The sequence below is a fragment of the Thunnus albacares genome, chromosome 2 (genome assembly GCF_914725855.1).
Source record: "Thunnus albacares chromosome 2, fThuAlb1.1, whole genome shotgun sequence".
Classification (NCBI taxonomy): Eukaryota; Metazoa; Chordata; class Actinopteri; order Scombriformes; family Scombridae; genus Thunnus; species Thunnus albacares.
Window position 1 is genome coordinate 34,233,127 of NC_058107.1, and position 18,655 is coordinate 34,251,781.

The window sequence follows — 18,655 nt, forward strand, 5'->3', positions numbered from 1 at the left end:
TGTTCCTCAGGGCTCAATTCTGGGTCCTCAATCATTTTTTCTTTACACATAATTAGAAATCATAACATCTTTTTTTTACTGTTTTGCATCCAAATGTATCTATTTATAAATCTTATTAATTCTGTAATCAGTACTTTTCCCTGTGCTTTCCATTTTTTTGTTCTACTCAGCTCAACCTAAGATTCTTAGTCAGTTAATTGATTCGTCAGTTTACAGAAAATCACAGATTTTATAATAAATTCATTGTTTAAGCCATTTATTGAGTCAAAATATTAGATATTTGTTTGCTTATGCTTCACAAATGTAAAGATATGCATTTTTTTTCTTTTTTTCTTTAACACTTAAGGGTTTTTAGTCTTTTGCTCAGATGAAATAAGCAATTTTAAGATCACTCTGGGTTCTGGGAACTTTTAACAGGCCTTTGTTATTGTGTGATATTTTTGATAGTATATTTAGTGTAAATAGTGAAGCAATTGCTCCTGTGATAACCTGAGTTTCCCACCTTTTCCCACTCTGTTCTGCAGGTGCAGTCGCTTCCAATCAGAGATCAAAAGGCTGAAGATCTCGTCACCGGTGAGAGTTTGTCAGAACTGTTACTACAACCTGCAACACGAGCGAAGCGCTGAGGACAGCAGCCGAAACTGAGCTCCTGCGACAAAAAAGAAACACCTCCTGAGGACTTGAGGACCTGAGGAGCTTTTCATTCCTCCATCTGCCTTGTTCTACCCTCTACTCCTCTCACATATCCCAAAACAAAAACCCTCTTTATCCTCCTGTACGTCCAGTAACCACATGTACTGTAACACACTGACAGACTGTAACCCGGAGGGAAAACGTCGTCTTATTCATCACCACAGCGGTAAAGTTCAGTGAAGGAGGCGGGAAAAAATGAGCTTGAAAGAAAACAGGGGGGGAAAAAAACAAAAAAACAACAAAACTCAATCACCACTTTTACCACCTGCACTCATCACCTGACTGGAGGAGAACAAAAGCAAAAGCACCCCTGATGCTGCGGCATGTTTGAATCAAATCACTCGCCATTTTTGCTTTTGAGGTCAAGAACAGGGAAAAAAAAACTCCTCAAGACATAACAAACTTGTTTATATTGTAAATATTTACCATGGCCTTTTTAACTCTAAGAGGAACAAACACAGAACAAAAAATAAGGTCAATGATTGAAAAAAAAAAAAAATAGAAAATTGCCTGTAACATAGCGTTGTGACTAACCACTCCTGGCTTTAAAAAAAAAAAAACAAAACAAAATTGATTGTGTGTAGTCTGCGTCACGAGTCACGGCGAGTCCAGAGGAATAACACGGAGGGGAGGGAGGGATATGAATGTCAATAATAATGTCTGTGGATTGACTTTACTAGTGGATCTAGTTATGCAAAATTACTTATTTTCTTTATAATTTCCCGATGATTTTTTTTTGTTGTTGTTGTTGTTTACCAAGGTGATTTATTTTGAGTGTGTTGCCCACAGTGTCAAGCCATTACCATCATAGAGATTTATTGTCATATTACGTTTTCCCTTTTTTTTTTTTTTTTTTTTTGCCAAATTATTTTATTAAGTATGATATTTTTTATCATTTATTTTTGTCCTTTATATGAATTCCCATTTGGAGAATTTTTGTTGTTGCTGCTTTCTGAAGACTGGACACATTATCATTTCAGATTTTATTTTTTATTTTTTAAAATCATATCACTCCCTTTATTCTTGAGATTTTTTCTGTGTTTTCCTATTTGTTTGTCTTGGACAGAAAACATCATAGGGTTCATTGTCTGTGAAAAAAAAAAAAAAATCATATGAATTAGGCTAAAAAAACTACGCACATTTATTTCCATCATGTCTTTTCCATGTAGCCTTGTTCCATTACTGTACAGCGTCAGAGCAGCTTTTTGAATGCACACAAAAAGGGACTTCTCGTATATATATTGTAGTTTTTATTTTTTTTTTTTTTGAGTTGGTTTCTATTCAGATTTGTCGTTTGCTGACATTTACTCCAACCCTGTGGCATTATTACAGCAGATCAGCACACGAGGCACTCTACCCACTTTATCCTCAGTCCTTGTTGAAGATGTTAAACTGCAGGAACAGCAGCCGGGCACCTTTTTTTTTTTTAAAGAGAGCTTGGAATTTGGAGGACATGTAAATATATCATTTAACATGAAATTATGTTAAACAGGATGACATCCAAACTGAGATTTTAGACACCAGGGGACAGAACTACTGCTTTCCCTTTGTTTTTATTAATGTTGCAGTTGTGGTACAAATGCAGGATTTAATGTCCAGAGATTTTAAGAGAAAATAATAATGTGCTACAATAAATTAAAAAAAAAGATTGTAGTACATCCGCGGTATGATGTTACATTTGATCCGTTTTTTACTCGGCAGTCTCTGAACCTGGTTTCAGGATAAAATGTCTTTTGATGTGACAAAAGTGACGCAAGACCAACCTCGTAATCTTCTTATGTTTAAAGAACCCGAGGTGTGAGATTTAGTGGCATCTAGCAGTGAAGTTGCAGATCGCAACCAAGAGCAATCCGTTCTGGGCTACTGTAGAAACATGGCGGTGCAACATGGCGGGCTCGGTGGAAGAGGAACCCCTCCTGTAGATATAAAGGGCTCAATCTAAGCTAATGAAAACACAACGATTTTTAATATCAGGTGATAATACACTAATTAACACGTACTTATGAATATTCCGTTTCTGCCAAGTCCGCTCCGCAAGATGCCACTAATATCAAAGCACTGCACCTTTAACTCAAGTGCAAAACACTCATATCAGTTGCTCTTTTCTAGCTCATTTGTCCTAAACAGACAAATTAAGCTAACTGGGATCTCCATGAACTAATTAAATGCATTAATGTTGTCAAGAAGTTTCAAATTAATTCACCACTTGCTGAGTTTACTTGATTTTAAGAGTAAATGTACTGTAATACTGTATATTAAAGCTGAAAGTTTCAGAAAAAAATAGTCCAATGTTAGCAAGTCATGACCTTCAGACGAAATCTATGAGGTGTTATTTGTGCCAAAAATACAACTTTATAAATGTTTACTATTGTGGCTAATGGTTTAGGCTGTTGTCTCTTGTTATTGTCGCTTTATATTCTCCGTTTTGTTGCGTCAATATCCGTTTTAGTACTGTACAACGCAAATACATAAGCCAAGAAAAAAGCAAAAAATGACAAGACATGACAAGATGTATTGTCGTCATTATTTAGTCAACTTAAGTGATGAGTAACTAAAAGCAACACAAATCATGAAAGACAAGATACAGAGGTAATGATTTTAAAGAAAAATGTAAAAAAACAGACATTTTAAAATTTCAAATTATCCTGGTGGTATGCATTTTTGCAAAAATGTCTTTCTGTTGTGTCTTTTTTTTATCTACTTTCACTAAGAGTCGCCAAAGTCAGAAAAATATAAAATATGAAATCCAACTTAGAGCCTCTGTTGCAACAGAGCTCAACTCCAATGACAAATGTCAATGAGACAATGTGAAAATGCAAAAGTAAAAAAATGCAAAATTTAAAAAAAAAAAAAAAAAAACAATAGATTAAAAAAAAAATGGCACAAATTGAACCTCTTGCAGGGCTGCGAAGGTGAGGCGGTAATATCAGAGAGGTTTTAATATGTTTTTCTGTTGTAAATTACACAATTTAACATTATTTAATGTGAATTACACAAAAGTTTGCCGTGTATTGAAGTCAGTAATTTGTCACCACAAAATACATTTTTACTCCGTTGGATGTGGCTGCTGCTGCTGCTGCTGCTGCTTGGTTCAGTAGTTAACACAAAAGAAAGTTCAGTTCATGCTTTCTTTCATTTGTCACTCCCCTCTTCTCTCTTCATACATGTATTTGTTGTTTTATTCGTGGTTCTGTGGGCAACAACTGTGCATTCAAGTGCTGCTTTTTTTTTTTCTTCTTTCCCTCAAACAAATTTTTGTTTCCCCACTTGTCTTCACAGAGTCTCAAACATGTAAAGAAAACACTTTTCAGAGAGTACTTTAATATTCACCTCCACAGCTCCCTGGCGTTAAAATAATATGCACTCTTGTTATTGTCGTCCTTATATCATTCTGCATTCATGTACTGTAATTTTAGCGTGCAATCATGCCATCTAGCTGAAGTCGGCTTTTATCAATCAAGAGTTCCTTTGCACCTTCACGTGTACAAAACAAAACAAAAAAAAAAAAATGTCAAGAGGAATCACAAGTTTTTATTGAATGCAGTTTTTATGTTTGTCATTTTAACAGAAAGAAAGGTGCATTTCACAGCGGATAAATGAACTGTACAAAGTATTTATGCAATTACAACAGGTTTTAGATTTTTTTAATGATTATTGCGATTTCAGCAAGTTTTGTTACTTGTTGCATGTCTATTAACACAGCTGACTTTCTGTGTCAGTGCATTGTACATGTTCTTGGCATTATATTATCGTTTTTTGTTTTTTTTTTTTTTGTTTTTTTGTTGGTTTTATTCTTTTTTGGGGTTTTTTTGGAGGCACTGTCTGATGAGTTGTCCCGACCGACTGACAGGTTTGTGTACAGATCCAGAGATTGTGTCCCCAACTCTGGGTGGACTTTTGTATTCTTTATGGAAAAAAATTAAGGACTAATGAGAGAAGAAGAAGGAAAAAAAAAGAGAAATCCTGGATTATTTTGGTGGTCTTGTATTAGACTGCATTACTACAGTATCTGGTGTGCAATCTGTGATAGCTGAATGTTTCTTGTATATTTGTGTTCACTACATCCTACAAGAGAAAAAAAATCAGTAGAGTAACCCCCGCCACCCTTACAAAAACGAAATGTTACAATAATGCAATAGATCTGGTACTTATTCTTTTTAATTTCATTTCAATAAATAATTGCTGTTTACCACCGAAAACAGACTCAAGTCTCTTAATTTCTGATTTGAGGCTTGTGATCAGTTTTCCTCATCATGTGTCAGCGGGAAAATTTACAATGTTAATTGTGGGTACAAAATGTTGATTTGAGAGTAATAAAAGAATTTGAGATATTTAATTACTCTAAATAACTTTAGAGTTTTTAAAAAGTTTACTGAATACACAAATTACTAATTTAAGTGATTGCCAAACATTCTTCAGTTTGTATTTTACAAAATGAGTAACTTGTACAAATTTAACACATTTATTAATCAAAAAATTGTATTTGTGAGATAAAAAAACATGTTTAATCAATTTTTTTGGTAAGTAGGAATTTGAGAAATTATTAAATTGAGGGTTTTTTTTTAAATATAGTGAAAACAAATTACTAATTTAAGTGATAAATTTACCAAACATTCAAATTTAAAACATTTATTATTCAAACATTTTGATTTTAACTTTTTTTAATCAAATTTGTTGGTACAACTAAGTAGGCTGTTAGTGTATTTTTAAGGTTTCATGAGTAAAAAATTACCCCATACTGCTTTTTTAAGGTCTGTTTCAACTATTAATTCAATATAAAATAACGCTTTGTTGATCTCTGTGGAGGGAATCAGGTGTTACAGAGTTACAAGAGTCTGAATAAATATGCATTGAAAAAGACTTAAAAATACAATACAATGTAGAATAAAATAAATATAGTACAAAATAAAAAAAAGTGTGTGCGGTATATGTGAAAGAATAAAGTGCAGACAGTGGTAAAAGAGACGAGTTTAATACTATCAAACACTATTAAACAAAATCAGATTTTCTTGTCTGGAGAAATCCAATAAAGAGAAACAGGATACACAGAAAACAATGTGCAAGTAAAAAATAATTTTACTTGCACATTGTTGGAAATGTGGGCCTTGAATGCAACTAACACAACATGGTCATGAATTAGTTAGATCACATATACATATGTACAACATTACAGGCCATTGCACACTATATAAACTAAATTTCTAATTAAGAAGACAAATTAAATCCATGAACACAATGGTGAAGCTGCTAGATCATAGTTGTGTTACTGTGACTGATATATCAAAAAAAAAAAGAAAAACTAGTATTAATCTTTATGTTGAAAGCTTAAAAAAGTCAATTCTCAAATGTGTGTGTGTGTGTGTGGTCTTGTCCTTCTATCTTGGTGAGGACTATGACTTTTACACCTTTGAATGAGGACATTTTTTTGGAGAGTCGGGGCATTTTACTCGATCCCTGCTTCGTTAAAGAGTTGTTTTACTGTTAAAATGTAGTTTTAGGGTTAATCATAGAGTGAGGTTTATGTTAAGGTTAGGTTAAAGGATAGGTCTGCAGTTTTTCAAACAATAGTCAGTCGCCCATTAAACATTGAAACACATTCAAAAATGTATTCAAATGTCCATGTGATGTAAATTTCATCATCAGAGGGTGTACATGTAGGCTCTGTGCACACATCCGTATACCTGCAATTTGTTGTGTTTGCACGGACCTGTCCAGACCGGACCGCACGGTCACAACACTGTGACTCCTGTAGATGGAGATCTACTGCGCATGTGTGGAACGCCTCCTCCGAGCAGACTCCAGAAAGTAGTATAAACAGAACAACAACCTGTGTGTGGTGTCCGCAGCTGTCCGTGTACGCTTCCGCTCAGGAGTATAAATTAAGCTTAAGGCAGACATAAAAAATTGTGAGCGTGCAGTTGTGATGTTAAGAATGGGGTTGGGGGACAGGGAATGTATGTGATGTCAAATATGGTCCCCATATATAGTGTGTGTGTGTGCGTGTGTATTTGTGTGTGGTCCAGGTATTCCTCATGTTGTGGGGACTTGCCTCCCTTAACGTAAATCACTAATTATAGGGTGAAAACTTGGTTTAAAGTTAAGTTAAGTTTAAGGTTATGTTAAGGTTAATGTGTTAGGCATGTGGTGGTTATGGTTAAGTTTAGGTTAAGTATCCAGGAAATGAAATGTAAGTCAATGTAATGTCCTCTAAAGTGATGAAAACATGTCTGTGTGTGCGTGTGTTTTTATTATCTCTTGGGGACTTTTTCTGGTGTAAACACTGACATTGTTGGGATCAGTAGTCCTCATGGGGACCAAAGCCTGGTCCTAATGAGGCAAAACGTCATTTCTGAGGTCCTGGTTAAGGTTAGAGGTAAGGTGTGAATTGATGTTAGGTTAAGGTTTGAGTTAGGTATGACTTAGTTATGGTTAAGGTTTGGGGTTAGGCTGTCCACAGTGAATGGAAGTCAATGCAATGTCCCAACAAGGATAGCTGTGCAAATGTGTGTGTGTGTATATGTGTGTGCGTGCGTGCGTGCACGTTTGTGTCTAAGTTGGGACCAGACAGAGAGAGGTTGTCTATACCGCAGCAGCAGCAGCAGACCTGTGTGAATATGTGAATGCGTGAAGTTACACACAGAAACACAGACTGAGACCGGAAGTGTGGTGGCTTGTCCTTCAAGATAAATCTCCCGCTCAGTTAAACATTACTATATTCTTAAAAATGAGAAATTACATGATTGAACGTGGATTAAAACAGTTATTAATTTGTATTATGGTCCATGAAACATCTTACTTAAATGCTTTAAATAAAGATGTTTGTTTTGGTATTTGTTGCATTTCTTTTAATCTTTGTGTTTTAAGTTTTGCTGCATTTTTGATTTGAAGGTCATTTCTCTTAGTGGTTTACAGAATATATAGAATATTTTGTACTGCTGTATTGTTACTAATAAATACTGAAAACCTCTTTTAATTATTTGAACTCTTTAACCTTTGCACTTTTTATGCAAAGGGTTTGTTTGTGTGTAGCATCAATAAACAGTCTTGCACTCTAAATTTACATTTTTGCACAGAAGGAGGAGGACTGTGGATTTTTTCCGCCATCACTTATAGAGATGCACTGATACTGATATTAGTCTGATACTGACTCAAATAGCTGCATTGGGTATTGATGACAATGGGCTGATCTGGTATCAGATATCATTATTTTAATAAATAACAATTCAGTATATTTATAGCTGTGTGTTTATTTGTTACATTTTCTTTTACAAAGTTAGAAAAGCAACGTTCAAGTCAAGCCTGATGTTGCTTTACACGTAAAAGAATGATCCCAGTCTCTCAACACAGTGACGCAGACAGCTTATTAATGAAACACTGGTATCAGATCAGTACTCGGTATCGGCTGATACCCAAATCCAAGGTATCTATGTCAGTATTGGTATCAGAACTGAAGAAGTAAGTGCATTATGAAGGGTTCTTCTAATGGCCAGTATGAACAGGAGGAATGATGTCAATTCTGAACCAAAATATATTATTTTAGGTATATCATGACCTGAACTTACATTAGAAATAGACAGATATCTATACAGGATACTTAGAATTGCAGCTATGAAACAGATAACAAGGAACTGGCTGAAACCTCCTCCACCTTTATTTAACAACTGGAAGGCAAATGTAAACAGTATCTTAGAAACGGAAAGAATAACTTATAGAATCAGTAATCAAGAACAAGAACATTTGAAACGGTGGAAAAAATGGTTTAAATATGTGGACCACAATTAAACAATATTGATGGATTCAGCCCTGAAGAGTTAGAAGAGTTAATGTCCTTCCTTTTTTTTCCTTTTCTTTGTGTATGCATACATTATTGAGTTATTTCTTTTATTTTATAATTAATATTTCACACTATAAAACATATACATTTTATAGGAATGGTGTAGGTATGAACAATATCACATGTATAACTCTTGCACTCCTGCAATAAAGTATAAAAAAAATAAATAAAGTAAAAGAATGTTCATTTGGGCTAATTTTTTATCTATCTTATCTTTTATGTACGCACAAGATAATATATTGTGCGTACAAGATAAAAACTATCTTGTACCCACAACATAATATATTGTGCTTATAAGATAAAAACTATCTTGTACTCACAAGATAATATATTGTGCGTACAAAATAAAAGCTTGTGCGCACAATAGGCTATATTATCTTGTGGGTACAAGATAATTGTTTTGTGGGAACAGGTTAATATCCATACAGTAAAGGCATGATAGGCCTATGCTTATAGCTTTTAATAGTTTGTTGATTTCTCAAGTATGTTAGAAACATGGCGGCGTTCATTGCTTTATTTGAATAGTTAATTTGCTATGTTTTTTACGGAGCCCCTAAAGTCCCAAAAGGTGGTATTTTTTTTATCTCGTGCGCACAAGTTAATGTCATGTGGGAACAAGTTATTATCTTGTGCGCACGAGATAAAAAAAAATAACACCTTTTGGGACTTAAAGGGCTCCGTACCTGACTGTTGTTTTAAGACAGACTTGAAAAATTGTGAACTTGTCCTTTAAGGAAGGGGAAAAAAGGGAAAGTATTGAAAGGTCTACCGGAAGCTCTTTGTCCTTGTTTATGGAGCTTGACAGCAGGAGGAGGAGGAGGAGGAGGAGAGCGGAGCAGCGACTGCGGTCATAAACAAACACACGCAGTGCTGGAGACGTTATATCTGCGCGGCTCCGTAGCACCGGCTGACTCCCAGGACCGCTGACCTTTCTATACGGACCGAGCTTTAAATTCAAAACCGGGTTAAAATCCAGGACTTTATCTTAAAAAAAAAGAAAAAGAAAAACACCTCCAGGATTTCACCCACGGCTCTCCCTGCCTCCCTCCCTCCCTCCTTCCCTCCCTCGGAGTCGGCTTATGTGACACATTAACGTCCCGGCGACGAAACGAGCGAAACATGACGGAGCTGAGGAAGCGAGGCGGAGGCGGAGGAGACCCTGACAGCACCGAGAATATCAGCGACAAGGTAAGCGGCTCCGTACCGAGCTAAAAAAAAAAACAAACAAACAAACAAACAAAAAATAAAGACAGCAGCTCTCATGCAGGACCCCCGCCCTCAAAACAAGTTAGTCAGGTTGTTGACAGTGCAGGCTAACTAGCCAGGCTAGCCGGGTTGCCAGGTTAGCTGTGGAGGGGAGGAAGAGGAGGAGGAGGAAGGGGGGGGCTATATAAGCTAGTTAGTTAGCTGCTGGCTCCGGTAATCCTGCTGCAGCAGCGGATATACACAGCCCCCGGTAACGGCTCTGTGTTTGGAAATAACGACTTTTTGTTTTCGGTTGCGACGTTGATGTGCTCATCATGGCTGGAAATGTCACATCATACTGTCATCATGACATAAGACTCATTAATGTCTAAACTGGCTCCTTCTGGCTCAGTCAGATGTGTCAGCTGGATAAACGCCGTTAAAGTTGTATTATTATAGGTGAATGATTGTATGATAATAACATACAGAAGGCTTGGAGGGCCTCTTTGGTTGTTGTTTAAGTATTAAAGGACAGGTTCACAATTTTTCAAGTCTGTCTTAAAACAACATCAGGAACCTAAATGAATATTGAAACATGTTTTTCTTGCATTCCTCCTGTTCATACTGACCATTAGAAGATCCCTTCATAATGCACTTACAATGTAAATGATGGGGGACAAAAATCCACAGTCCTCCTTCTGTGCAAAAATGTATGTAAAAGTTTATCTGAAGCTGATATGAAGCCGTCCAAAGGAGTCAAATCAAGTAGATATCTTTCAACGTTACGTCTTTTTAGTGCTAAAGTCCCTCTTTTTGTTACTCTACTTCCACCGCAGCTCAAACACTGTCCGTGGAAACACAAAGAGGGAATTTGATGCTAAAAAGACTGTAAATATGGCAGATATCAACTTGATATGACTAACTCAGACTGCTGAAACTTTTTAATATCCAGTATGAACAGGAGGAATCATTACAGAGAGGAAAACCTCTTTCACTGTTCATTTGAGCAACTGACGGTTGTTTTTAAGACACACTTGAAAAACTGTCAACCTGTCCTTAAAACGTCCGCTTAATGAGAAAGATAAACTCCACCGTGCAGAGCGCTTGAACCTTGTACCATTTTGTAGCATGTCCACTTGATTTATAGTGTTAGCTTGTTGTTTACAGAGTGAGCATTATGATGAAGCAACCTTCATCATAATGCAAGACAAGATGCTAAATAAGGATCACCACGCACTCAAATACCTGACATCACTTGACACCTTTATGTCAGCGTTTTATTAGTTTTCCTGTCTGCACCGGAGCACCTGACGAGGCAAGAACAGTTTTAAAAGTTTTGTTTTCGGTGATGGATAGAAGACGCACGTTCAAATATATTCACAGCAATGCAGATGTAGTATAATACATGACTTGACAGCCTCTTTGTAGAGCCAAATTAAGTTTATGGATCTGAGCTGCAACGTATAGACGATTCATCAGTGAGGTGATCGACAGAAAATGAATCAGCACCAGCACCTATTTTAATTATTGATTAGACCTTTCAAAGCGAAAATGTTAAACATTCTCTGGTTCCAGCTTCTAATTTGATGATTTGCTGCGTTTCTTCGACATCTAAAACAGTCAGTTGAACATTTTTACGTTCTGGACTGTTGGTCAAAGCCTCACCGTGGTCTCTAAGAAACTAATTGACAATGACAACATTCATTAAGTGCAGTCTCTTATAGATAGTAGTTGTTAAGTCATCTGTTAGTTTAAATCCTGTCTACTATAAGGTAAGTAGATTGCTTCATGTTACTACTTCTTGTGCAGTAACACACAACGGGGAGCCGTCCAGGTTCAGTCAGGTCAGGGTTTGGAGTTTAATTCCCTCCTGCATCCACTTGTGCTAAAAACAGACTCACTCGTAGAACTGAAATACATTGACGACCACATGACATGTACAGTACATCTATATCTATCTACAGGGTGTGATTTGCCGGTCGTGATGGTGTTGGGAGGGGGGGGGAGGGTAGTGGGGGTTTCCCGCCCTTTGGTCTTTATATCCCTGCCTCTGCTGAGTTATTTTTATCCCTGGTAGGGACAAAAATTTATCCCCCTCATAGTGATTTATGCTGCTTCACCCATAGACCATATGATATCTAAAATAAAAAAAAAATAGGCTATTTAAAGATAATCTAAGTAAAGCGCTGCAACGTGAGAACAGTCATCAGCGCAAACAACATTAAAATCAGAAACGGACTTTCACTGTCAGCACTCGTGTGATAGAAGAGATGACACGGCGTTTAGGTTACACGGTAAATGGAGCAGGGGTCGCAGGGATGTGGGGTGACACGCCTCCACAGGAAAGCATAAAAAGAAGACAGAAGTCCGTCACTGAAGCAGACCGTTTTCTTAGTCTGCAGCCTGTTTATTTTTATGATGACGGCATGTTGTGCTTGTGCATGTTGTGATTATTTTCTATTCCGTATTGAAGTTTGCTGCACATTGAGCTGAATTAAACAGTGACTTGCAAGAATGACTTTAAGTGTAATTGGAACGTCTGGCCGAGTGGCGCTATCCACAGTACTGAAAGGAGCGTTGGGAGATTTAATTCTGGCTTTTTAAATTAGCATTTAACTTTTTTGTTTTGTTGTGTATGATCACATCTATGTGTCCAGATGAGGAAAGTACAAGATGTGAACATTACATCACATCCCTGAGAGTGAAAATATTGCGCTATTTAATAAATTAAATTAAAAAAAAAAGATTCAAACATTCCTGCAAATGCGGTTACTAAATCAGGACATATGATGACAGATATTGTGATATATTATGATGCACTTTCCTGCAAGATAAGTATCAAGATGCTTTTTGTCGTGATACTGATTTAAACTCTGATCTGTTGTTTGCAGGCAGATCCAACTTTTTACAATCACTCCTCCGCTGTCGTCCTTCTGTTTGTGAAACTCTTCTCTGTTTGTTAACCTTTTATAAGCATTAACAGCAAGCTCAAATGAATCTCTCCTCACAACCTGAAATATTAATGGACCGTGTTAATGCTTTGAGATCAAGATTTCCTGTGTGAAGTTATTTTTATTCTCTGTATAGGTTGGCTAATTGCCACTTAGCCAGAAGTCGACTTTGGCTTTAGGAACCTTTGGAAATATGTGGCTGTTTTTTTCCAAAGTTAACTTCAGTTTTTTGTTCAGCTTGATCATGTTTGAAGCATTTTATTTAAAACCTTGAGAATTTACTCCTTTTAGTTTGGTTGTTTAGGCAGGTTTGAGTCTTTGGCTTCTAAGAGAAATGTTGTACAGTCACAGAAAATAACCATAAGAGTATTTGGGTAAAAGGAGATGAACACAGACTCACAGGAAGGAATTCTTCATACTCAGAAATCCAAGAACAGTAAATGTCATAAAGATATTTCTTCATGTTTATGTAACTGAATTAATAATCAGAATGGTGAATTATACCAAACAGCATAAATATGACCATCATGTTGAGCCAAACTTACAGGAACTAGAATCTGACTCTAGGCTGTAATTCATTAGCTACTCTTGAGTTCATGTGACTTACAAGCTCTGATTGTCTTGTAATTAGACAATATGAGTCTGAATTTACCACATACAGAAACTTCAGCAACTTAAATGTTTGCACTATGTCATCAGAAGGAACAAACTGTACCGTAGGTGTAATCTACCGTGTTGGGAAACATTTAAGTGTTGTAATTGACCCAGTGATATCCTCTTCTTCTTTCTGAAAGCATAAAAGATACGTCACAGAGCGAGAAATAAACCCATCAGTCAAAATGACGGCAAAGAAAAACTTTGTTCTCAGCAAGAATCCGGCTACCAGCGCGGAGCTGACAGAGTTTAAACAGGGATGAGTCAGCCCTATCTGTGTCTTATTTTGGAGGTTAAAGGATCATTTTGTTGTGTCACACATCCTGCAGCAACACCCAAACAGATTGTCTTCACATGAGACATACTTTATATAAGTGTTTTTGGTTGGAACATTCCACACACAGTCACACAAACGCGCATATATACTCATAAACCCCCTGTTTGTTATCTCCAAGGACAATATTTACTTTCATTAATTAGCCAGTCACACACACACACACACACACACAAACCCAGCACGATTCACATATTGACCCAGAGCTCTTCATGCTGCTGCTCTCCCTTCATGGTGCTGCATGTTGCCGGGACAGTTAGCGGCTGCTCAAGACTCCTCATGACAGTTGACCTTGGTGGGCTGTCTGCTGGCTGGTCGTCTGTCCCTGAAGCCACCAGTAGCAGCAGCAGCAGTGGCGGCGGCGGTGGTGGTGGTGGTGGTGGCGGCGGTGGTGGCAGCAGGCTGTTTAACGCTCTGCTGGTCACAGCTTCACTCTGCAGAGCCCTCGTTAGAAATGTCACCGGACAGCAGAGAAGTCTTTACAGCCTTGTGTTGTGGTTCTGCATTCAGATTAGGGCTGCGACTAACGATTATTAATCATTTGATCTATAAAACATCAGAAAACATTGAAGAATGACCATCACGATTTCAGAAAGCCCAATGTAAAGTCTTGAAATGTCTTGTTTTGTCCGACCAACAATCCAAAACTCAAAGATATTCAATTTCTATAATGGAAGACCAAGAAAAGAGCCAACTTGTCACATTTGAGAAGCTAGAACCATCAACTGTTTGGCATTTTTGCTGGAAATATTACTTAAATGATGATGGATTATCAAAATAGTTCTTGATTAATTTTGTGTCGATCGACTAATTGTTGCAGCTGTAATTCAGATAACCTTGTATTTGGTGTTAGTATAGCGTTGAAGGGTGTTGCTAATAGGGTTAGCAGGTCTGTTGGTCTTGTCAGTTCCAAATATTTTGGTACCAGGTGACATTGCTGTGTACTAACTAGGAAAATGACGTTGTCCCCATTCATAATCCTGCCTATAAAGCTCATATTGGCTCGGTTGTTTTTTCAACTTGGTGAAACAGCTACAACACTAAACCGCTAACATAGCAAACAAACATTCTGTTACCTTGCTAACTTGCTAGTCTTCTAAATGCTAGCGTGACACCATGCTAATTTTACAAGTGTTTGTGTAGCTGAATGTTACACGCGCAACAATAGTGTTAACTGCACAAAGGTTAACATGCTAACAGTAGCATAACAGCGTGCTAAATGTCACAACTGTGTGAACCGTTAGTAGCATGTTATACATTAATGATGAGCATTACAGTCTCACAGGGTCAGTGGTGTGGATACAGACTTTTTTTGCTAGTGTCTCCAGCAGAATGACCCTTTTCACTTTGTACTGTTGTTGAGTAGAAAAAAACAGAGCAGCTGAAAGTTGCCCCTAGCAGCAGTGCTACTTCAGGTCAATGTTTGTTGCTGATTAGCCTAATTCCCTGCAGCATGAGTGAGCCCATGTAGGCTACAGCTTACACAGTGATCTGTGACCACAGCCAGGCACTACTGCTGCTGCTGCTTTCGACTGGTCTCCACCTTACAGGTCTGCTGAAGATACTGCCATGTTCTCCTCCTTCATAGCATTTTATCACTGCTATTGAGCCTTCCAGGCTAAAATAAGCTATCTGTCTTCTTTGCGCATTGCTGGTCGTTATATTCTTTATAAATATCTCAACTGTAATATTATCCCCAGATAAAATTTCAGAAATACAAATGTTCAATGACAGTTAAATTAAAAACTAAATAGGAATGAAACGATTTGCAAGTAATCAAAGTTTTAGCTCCATTCCCAGTAGGTTCTCTGGGTGGTGGCTTGTTCCAGCAACACTATTTACTAATAAGTCTGTTGCCATTATTTCGAAGGTTTGATTGTGACAATTTCCCTTTAAATAGGACGCATTTCAATTGGGACGTTTACCTTCTAAAATAATGCTGGCAACTTTTAATGTAGCTGGTAAATCTTTTAACTCTACCAGTTACATGAGATCCTGTTGTATTTTTATACTTTAGTGGTAAACTTCAGTGAGCTTTTGGTGAATTTTGGTCACCACGCTGGTGGTTAAATAGTCCAACTCGTGAGCAATCATCACAAAGTAAAAAACTATTTTTTCCCCTCTCTCTCTGAAGTCAAATTTGTCTCCTAATCGGCTGTTTTCAGTCTGTCTGTGCTACAGACTGCGCTGTTTGTATGTTCTTATCGTCGGTTGTGCTCTTGGCATTCTGGGATAGCCATACACATCCCTAGTCAAACACACACACACACTTAGACACACACCAGAGAAGGAAATAACATTTTATCTGCAGGGCACAGTGGCTGCAGTGTTTCCTCTATATGCTTCCAACAGTGGCGCAGTGCTGCTGCTAAATGATGAACGCCACTGCTGAAATTTCACACTGTACATAATATTAATGACAAACATAAACAACGTGCACTTTCTCCGCTTTGAGCAGCTGACTGGAGCAAGTGGTGAGCGAAGGGAAACTGGTGTAATTTATGCAGCCTCTCTGTCCTCTCCTCTGCTCTCTGTGTCTGTGTTTGACCGAGGGCACGACTCAGCTCCTCCACCACACACACACACACACACACACACATAAACACACACACACATAGCAGACAGCAGAACTGAGAGGCAGCGATGGAGACAGTGAACCAAGTGAAGTTAAAAATAAAGATTTACTCAAGTAAACAACGACGCTTGTTACTGTAAGTGCAATAAAACCTTCATGATTTAAAAAGTCAATAAGAGTTATTTATCAAACCACCTGCTTTGCCTACAGTCTCCCATCAACCACCGGTATGTTTTACTCAACCACACCATGTTGGTCAGGGTTCGAAATTAACACCCGCCAAGTGCTAAATGTGGGTAGATTTTCCGTTTGGCGAGTAAATCTCAGAAAGCTACCTGATACACTGGCGGGCACATGTTTGTACCAAAATAGTCATGTAATAAAATATCTGACATGATGACTCAGAGGAAATTATTCATGTTTGTCCCTATACAGCATAGACACGTGCACCATATATGTGTTTTATGTGCGTCTAAACAGTGCCACCAAACTGTAGGAGTGCTTGAGACGGTCTGAGGCGAAGGAGCGCCAGCCACAGATCGTCTCGAGTGCTCCTAGTTTGGCGGCGCTGTTTACGATACGAGACATCAGCTAATCAGCTCTCTGCTAAACTATCACTTACCGCTGGTCTGCTGCTAGCTACAGTATTCAACATAATACTTTATTATCTCAATGAAATGCATTGAAACAAATGTATATGTGACACAAAAAGGCAATTTTTTATTTTGGCTGGTAAAAAATATGCTTGGCTGGTGGCAGTCCTCTTGGCAGGTGAGTCACAAAGTTAATTTTGGACACTGACGCTTATTAAGCTAATAGCAAAGTGTTAAAGGGAAAATTCACCTCAGTGAATATGATGATTTCTTAAAACGAGGTCACCTATGTAGTAGAAATGTGCAGTTATTTTTGAAATTGATGCCCTAAGACTAGAGAGAACTGAGAAAAAGGCTTCTCCATACCGCTCTTAAGGGGGAATCCTACAACAACCAGAATGCATTGCGCATGTCCTGTCCAATCAGACTGAGCCGGGACTAGCTGGGAGGCTAGCGGAGCGTTAGCCGCAGCATGAACGGAGGAAAGCGCAGCCAGTTAGCCTCCGCTAGCCTCCCAGCTAGCCCTGGCTCTCTGTTTGGATCCGACCGGAGCAGCGAGCCCCGGTTTGTTAATCAGGTTAAAGTGGGAAGAAGCAGCAAGTCTGTCGGGCAGCTGAGTGAAGTGCAGCCTCAAGTGTAGGAAACACTGTCAGGATGTAATAGTCCGTGGAGGTGCTGCGGTGTTCGGCTGCACAGATAGGAAACACCTCGGCTGACAGGATGTACCACTCTGTTTGAAAAAACTTTTTCTTCTTCTTCTTCTTCTTTTTGGTTTATAACAGTAGTTGGCAACCAGCGTATTAGGTGCATTACAGCCACCCTCTGCTTTGGACTGTGGACCAAAGATTAAATCCCACACATTAATCCTGTCTGTCTAATAAACTCAAATAAAACTACTGCTGCACCCATTTGGCAGGTTCATTGAAGTTTTAATGCTGAGCTCCTGAACTCTGGTCTTCCTGAGTTCCTCCCTCATATATTGTCTTTCTTGATCATTAGTACAATAAATGATTGCATGTGTAATAGTAATAATCGACATTGGCAACCTGCGAAAATGAGTCAAAAAGTAATCTTGTTAAATAATCGTGATCTCAATATTGACCAAAATAATTGTGATTATGACTTTTGCCATAATCGAGCAGCCCTAGTAAAATGTGAAATTTCTATTACAAAAGTTTTAAAGCCTCATAATAATTTATGAATGATAAGTTGTAATTAGTGTCACTTAATTCAACTATGAAATTACTTATTTTGCTGCTGCTGCTTTTCAGCCATTAGAAAGTTACAAGAAATATTCTGCCTTATAAACCTGTGAAAGACGATTTTTTTGTACATTTGGTTCCACTTGCTTTCACTCCTCAATATCATTTTTCATAGAGGATTCTCTTTATCTGGCATGAAAAACAAAATCTGAAACAAGATACTTGGTCTAAAGCAGCTGTAAATTTTGAGCCCCTTTTATCAAACGTAACAGTGATTCTTTTGTTCGTAGTTCAACAGCTACATTTCCCATGAGCCTTTGATGGCCTCCTGTGGCTAAGACTGAGACTTAACAAAATAATAGTTGTTTTGTCTTTGTTAAATGAAATGAGTTGCAGAGATTATATCAGTGGGTGCAGTAGTAACTAATGAGCTTAGAATATGGACAGAAAAAAAACAGTTTCGTATTTCAGCTTTGCAGAAAGACAAATGAGAGAAACGCTCTTTGGTTGTTTGGTGTATCAGAGTAAATGGAACTAATCCGAAGTTACGATTGTGGACAGAAGTACGGCTGTAGTTTATTACTTTCATTATCGATTGAGGCTAAAGTCTTCAAATTGCTTTTTTTTTTGTTAA

General features: G+C 37.7%; 2 protein-coding genes across 7 annotated transcripts in view; both read left to right on the forward strand.

Moving 5' to 3' along the window:
• wdfy3 (WD repeat and FYVE domain containing 3) overlaps positions 1-4,892 on the forward strand; it is a 106,916-nt gene extending 102,024 nt beyond the window's left edge. For all 6 annotated transcript variants that reach the window (XM_044332051.1, XM_044332070.1, XM_044332060.1 and 3 more), the window contains one exon: positions 525-4,892. In XM_044332051.1, the coding sequence (XP_044187986.1) occupies positions 525-645 (121 nt within the window). In that variant the 3' untranslated portion in view covers positions 646-4,892. The remainder of the gene's footprint in view (positions 1-524) is intronic.
• A 4,346-nt stretch (positions 4,893-9,238) lies between these two features.
• cds1 (CDP-diacylglycerol synthase (phosphatidate cytidylyltransferase) 1) overlaps positions 9,239-18,655 on the forward strand; it is a 33,159-nt gene continuing 23,742 nt past the window's right edge. The window contains exon 1 of the mRNA XM_044332138.1: positions 9,239-9,715. Coding sequence (XP_044188073.1) covers positions 9,647-9,715 — 69 coding nt within the window. The 5' untranslated portion in view covers positions 9,239-9,646. The remainder of the gene's footprint in view (positions 9,716-18,655) is intronic.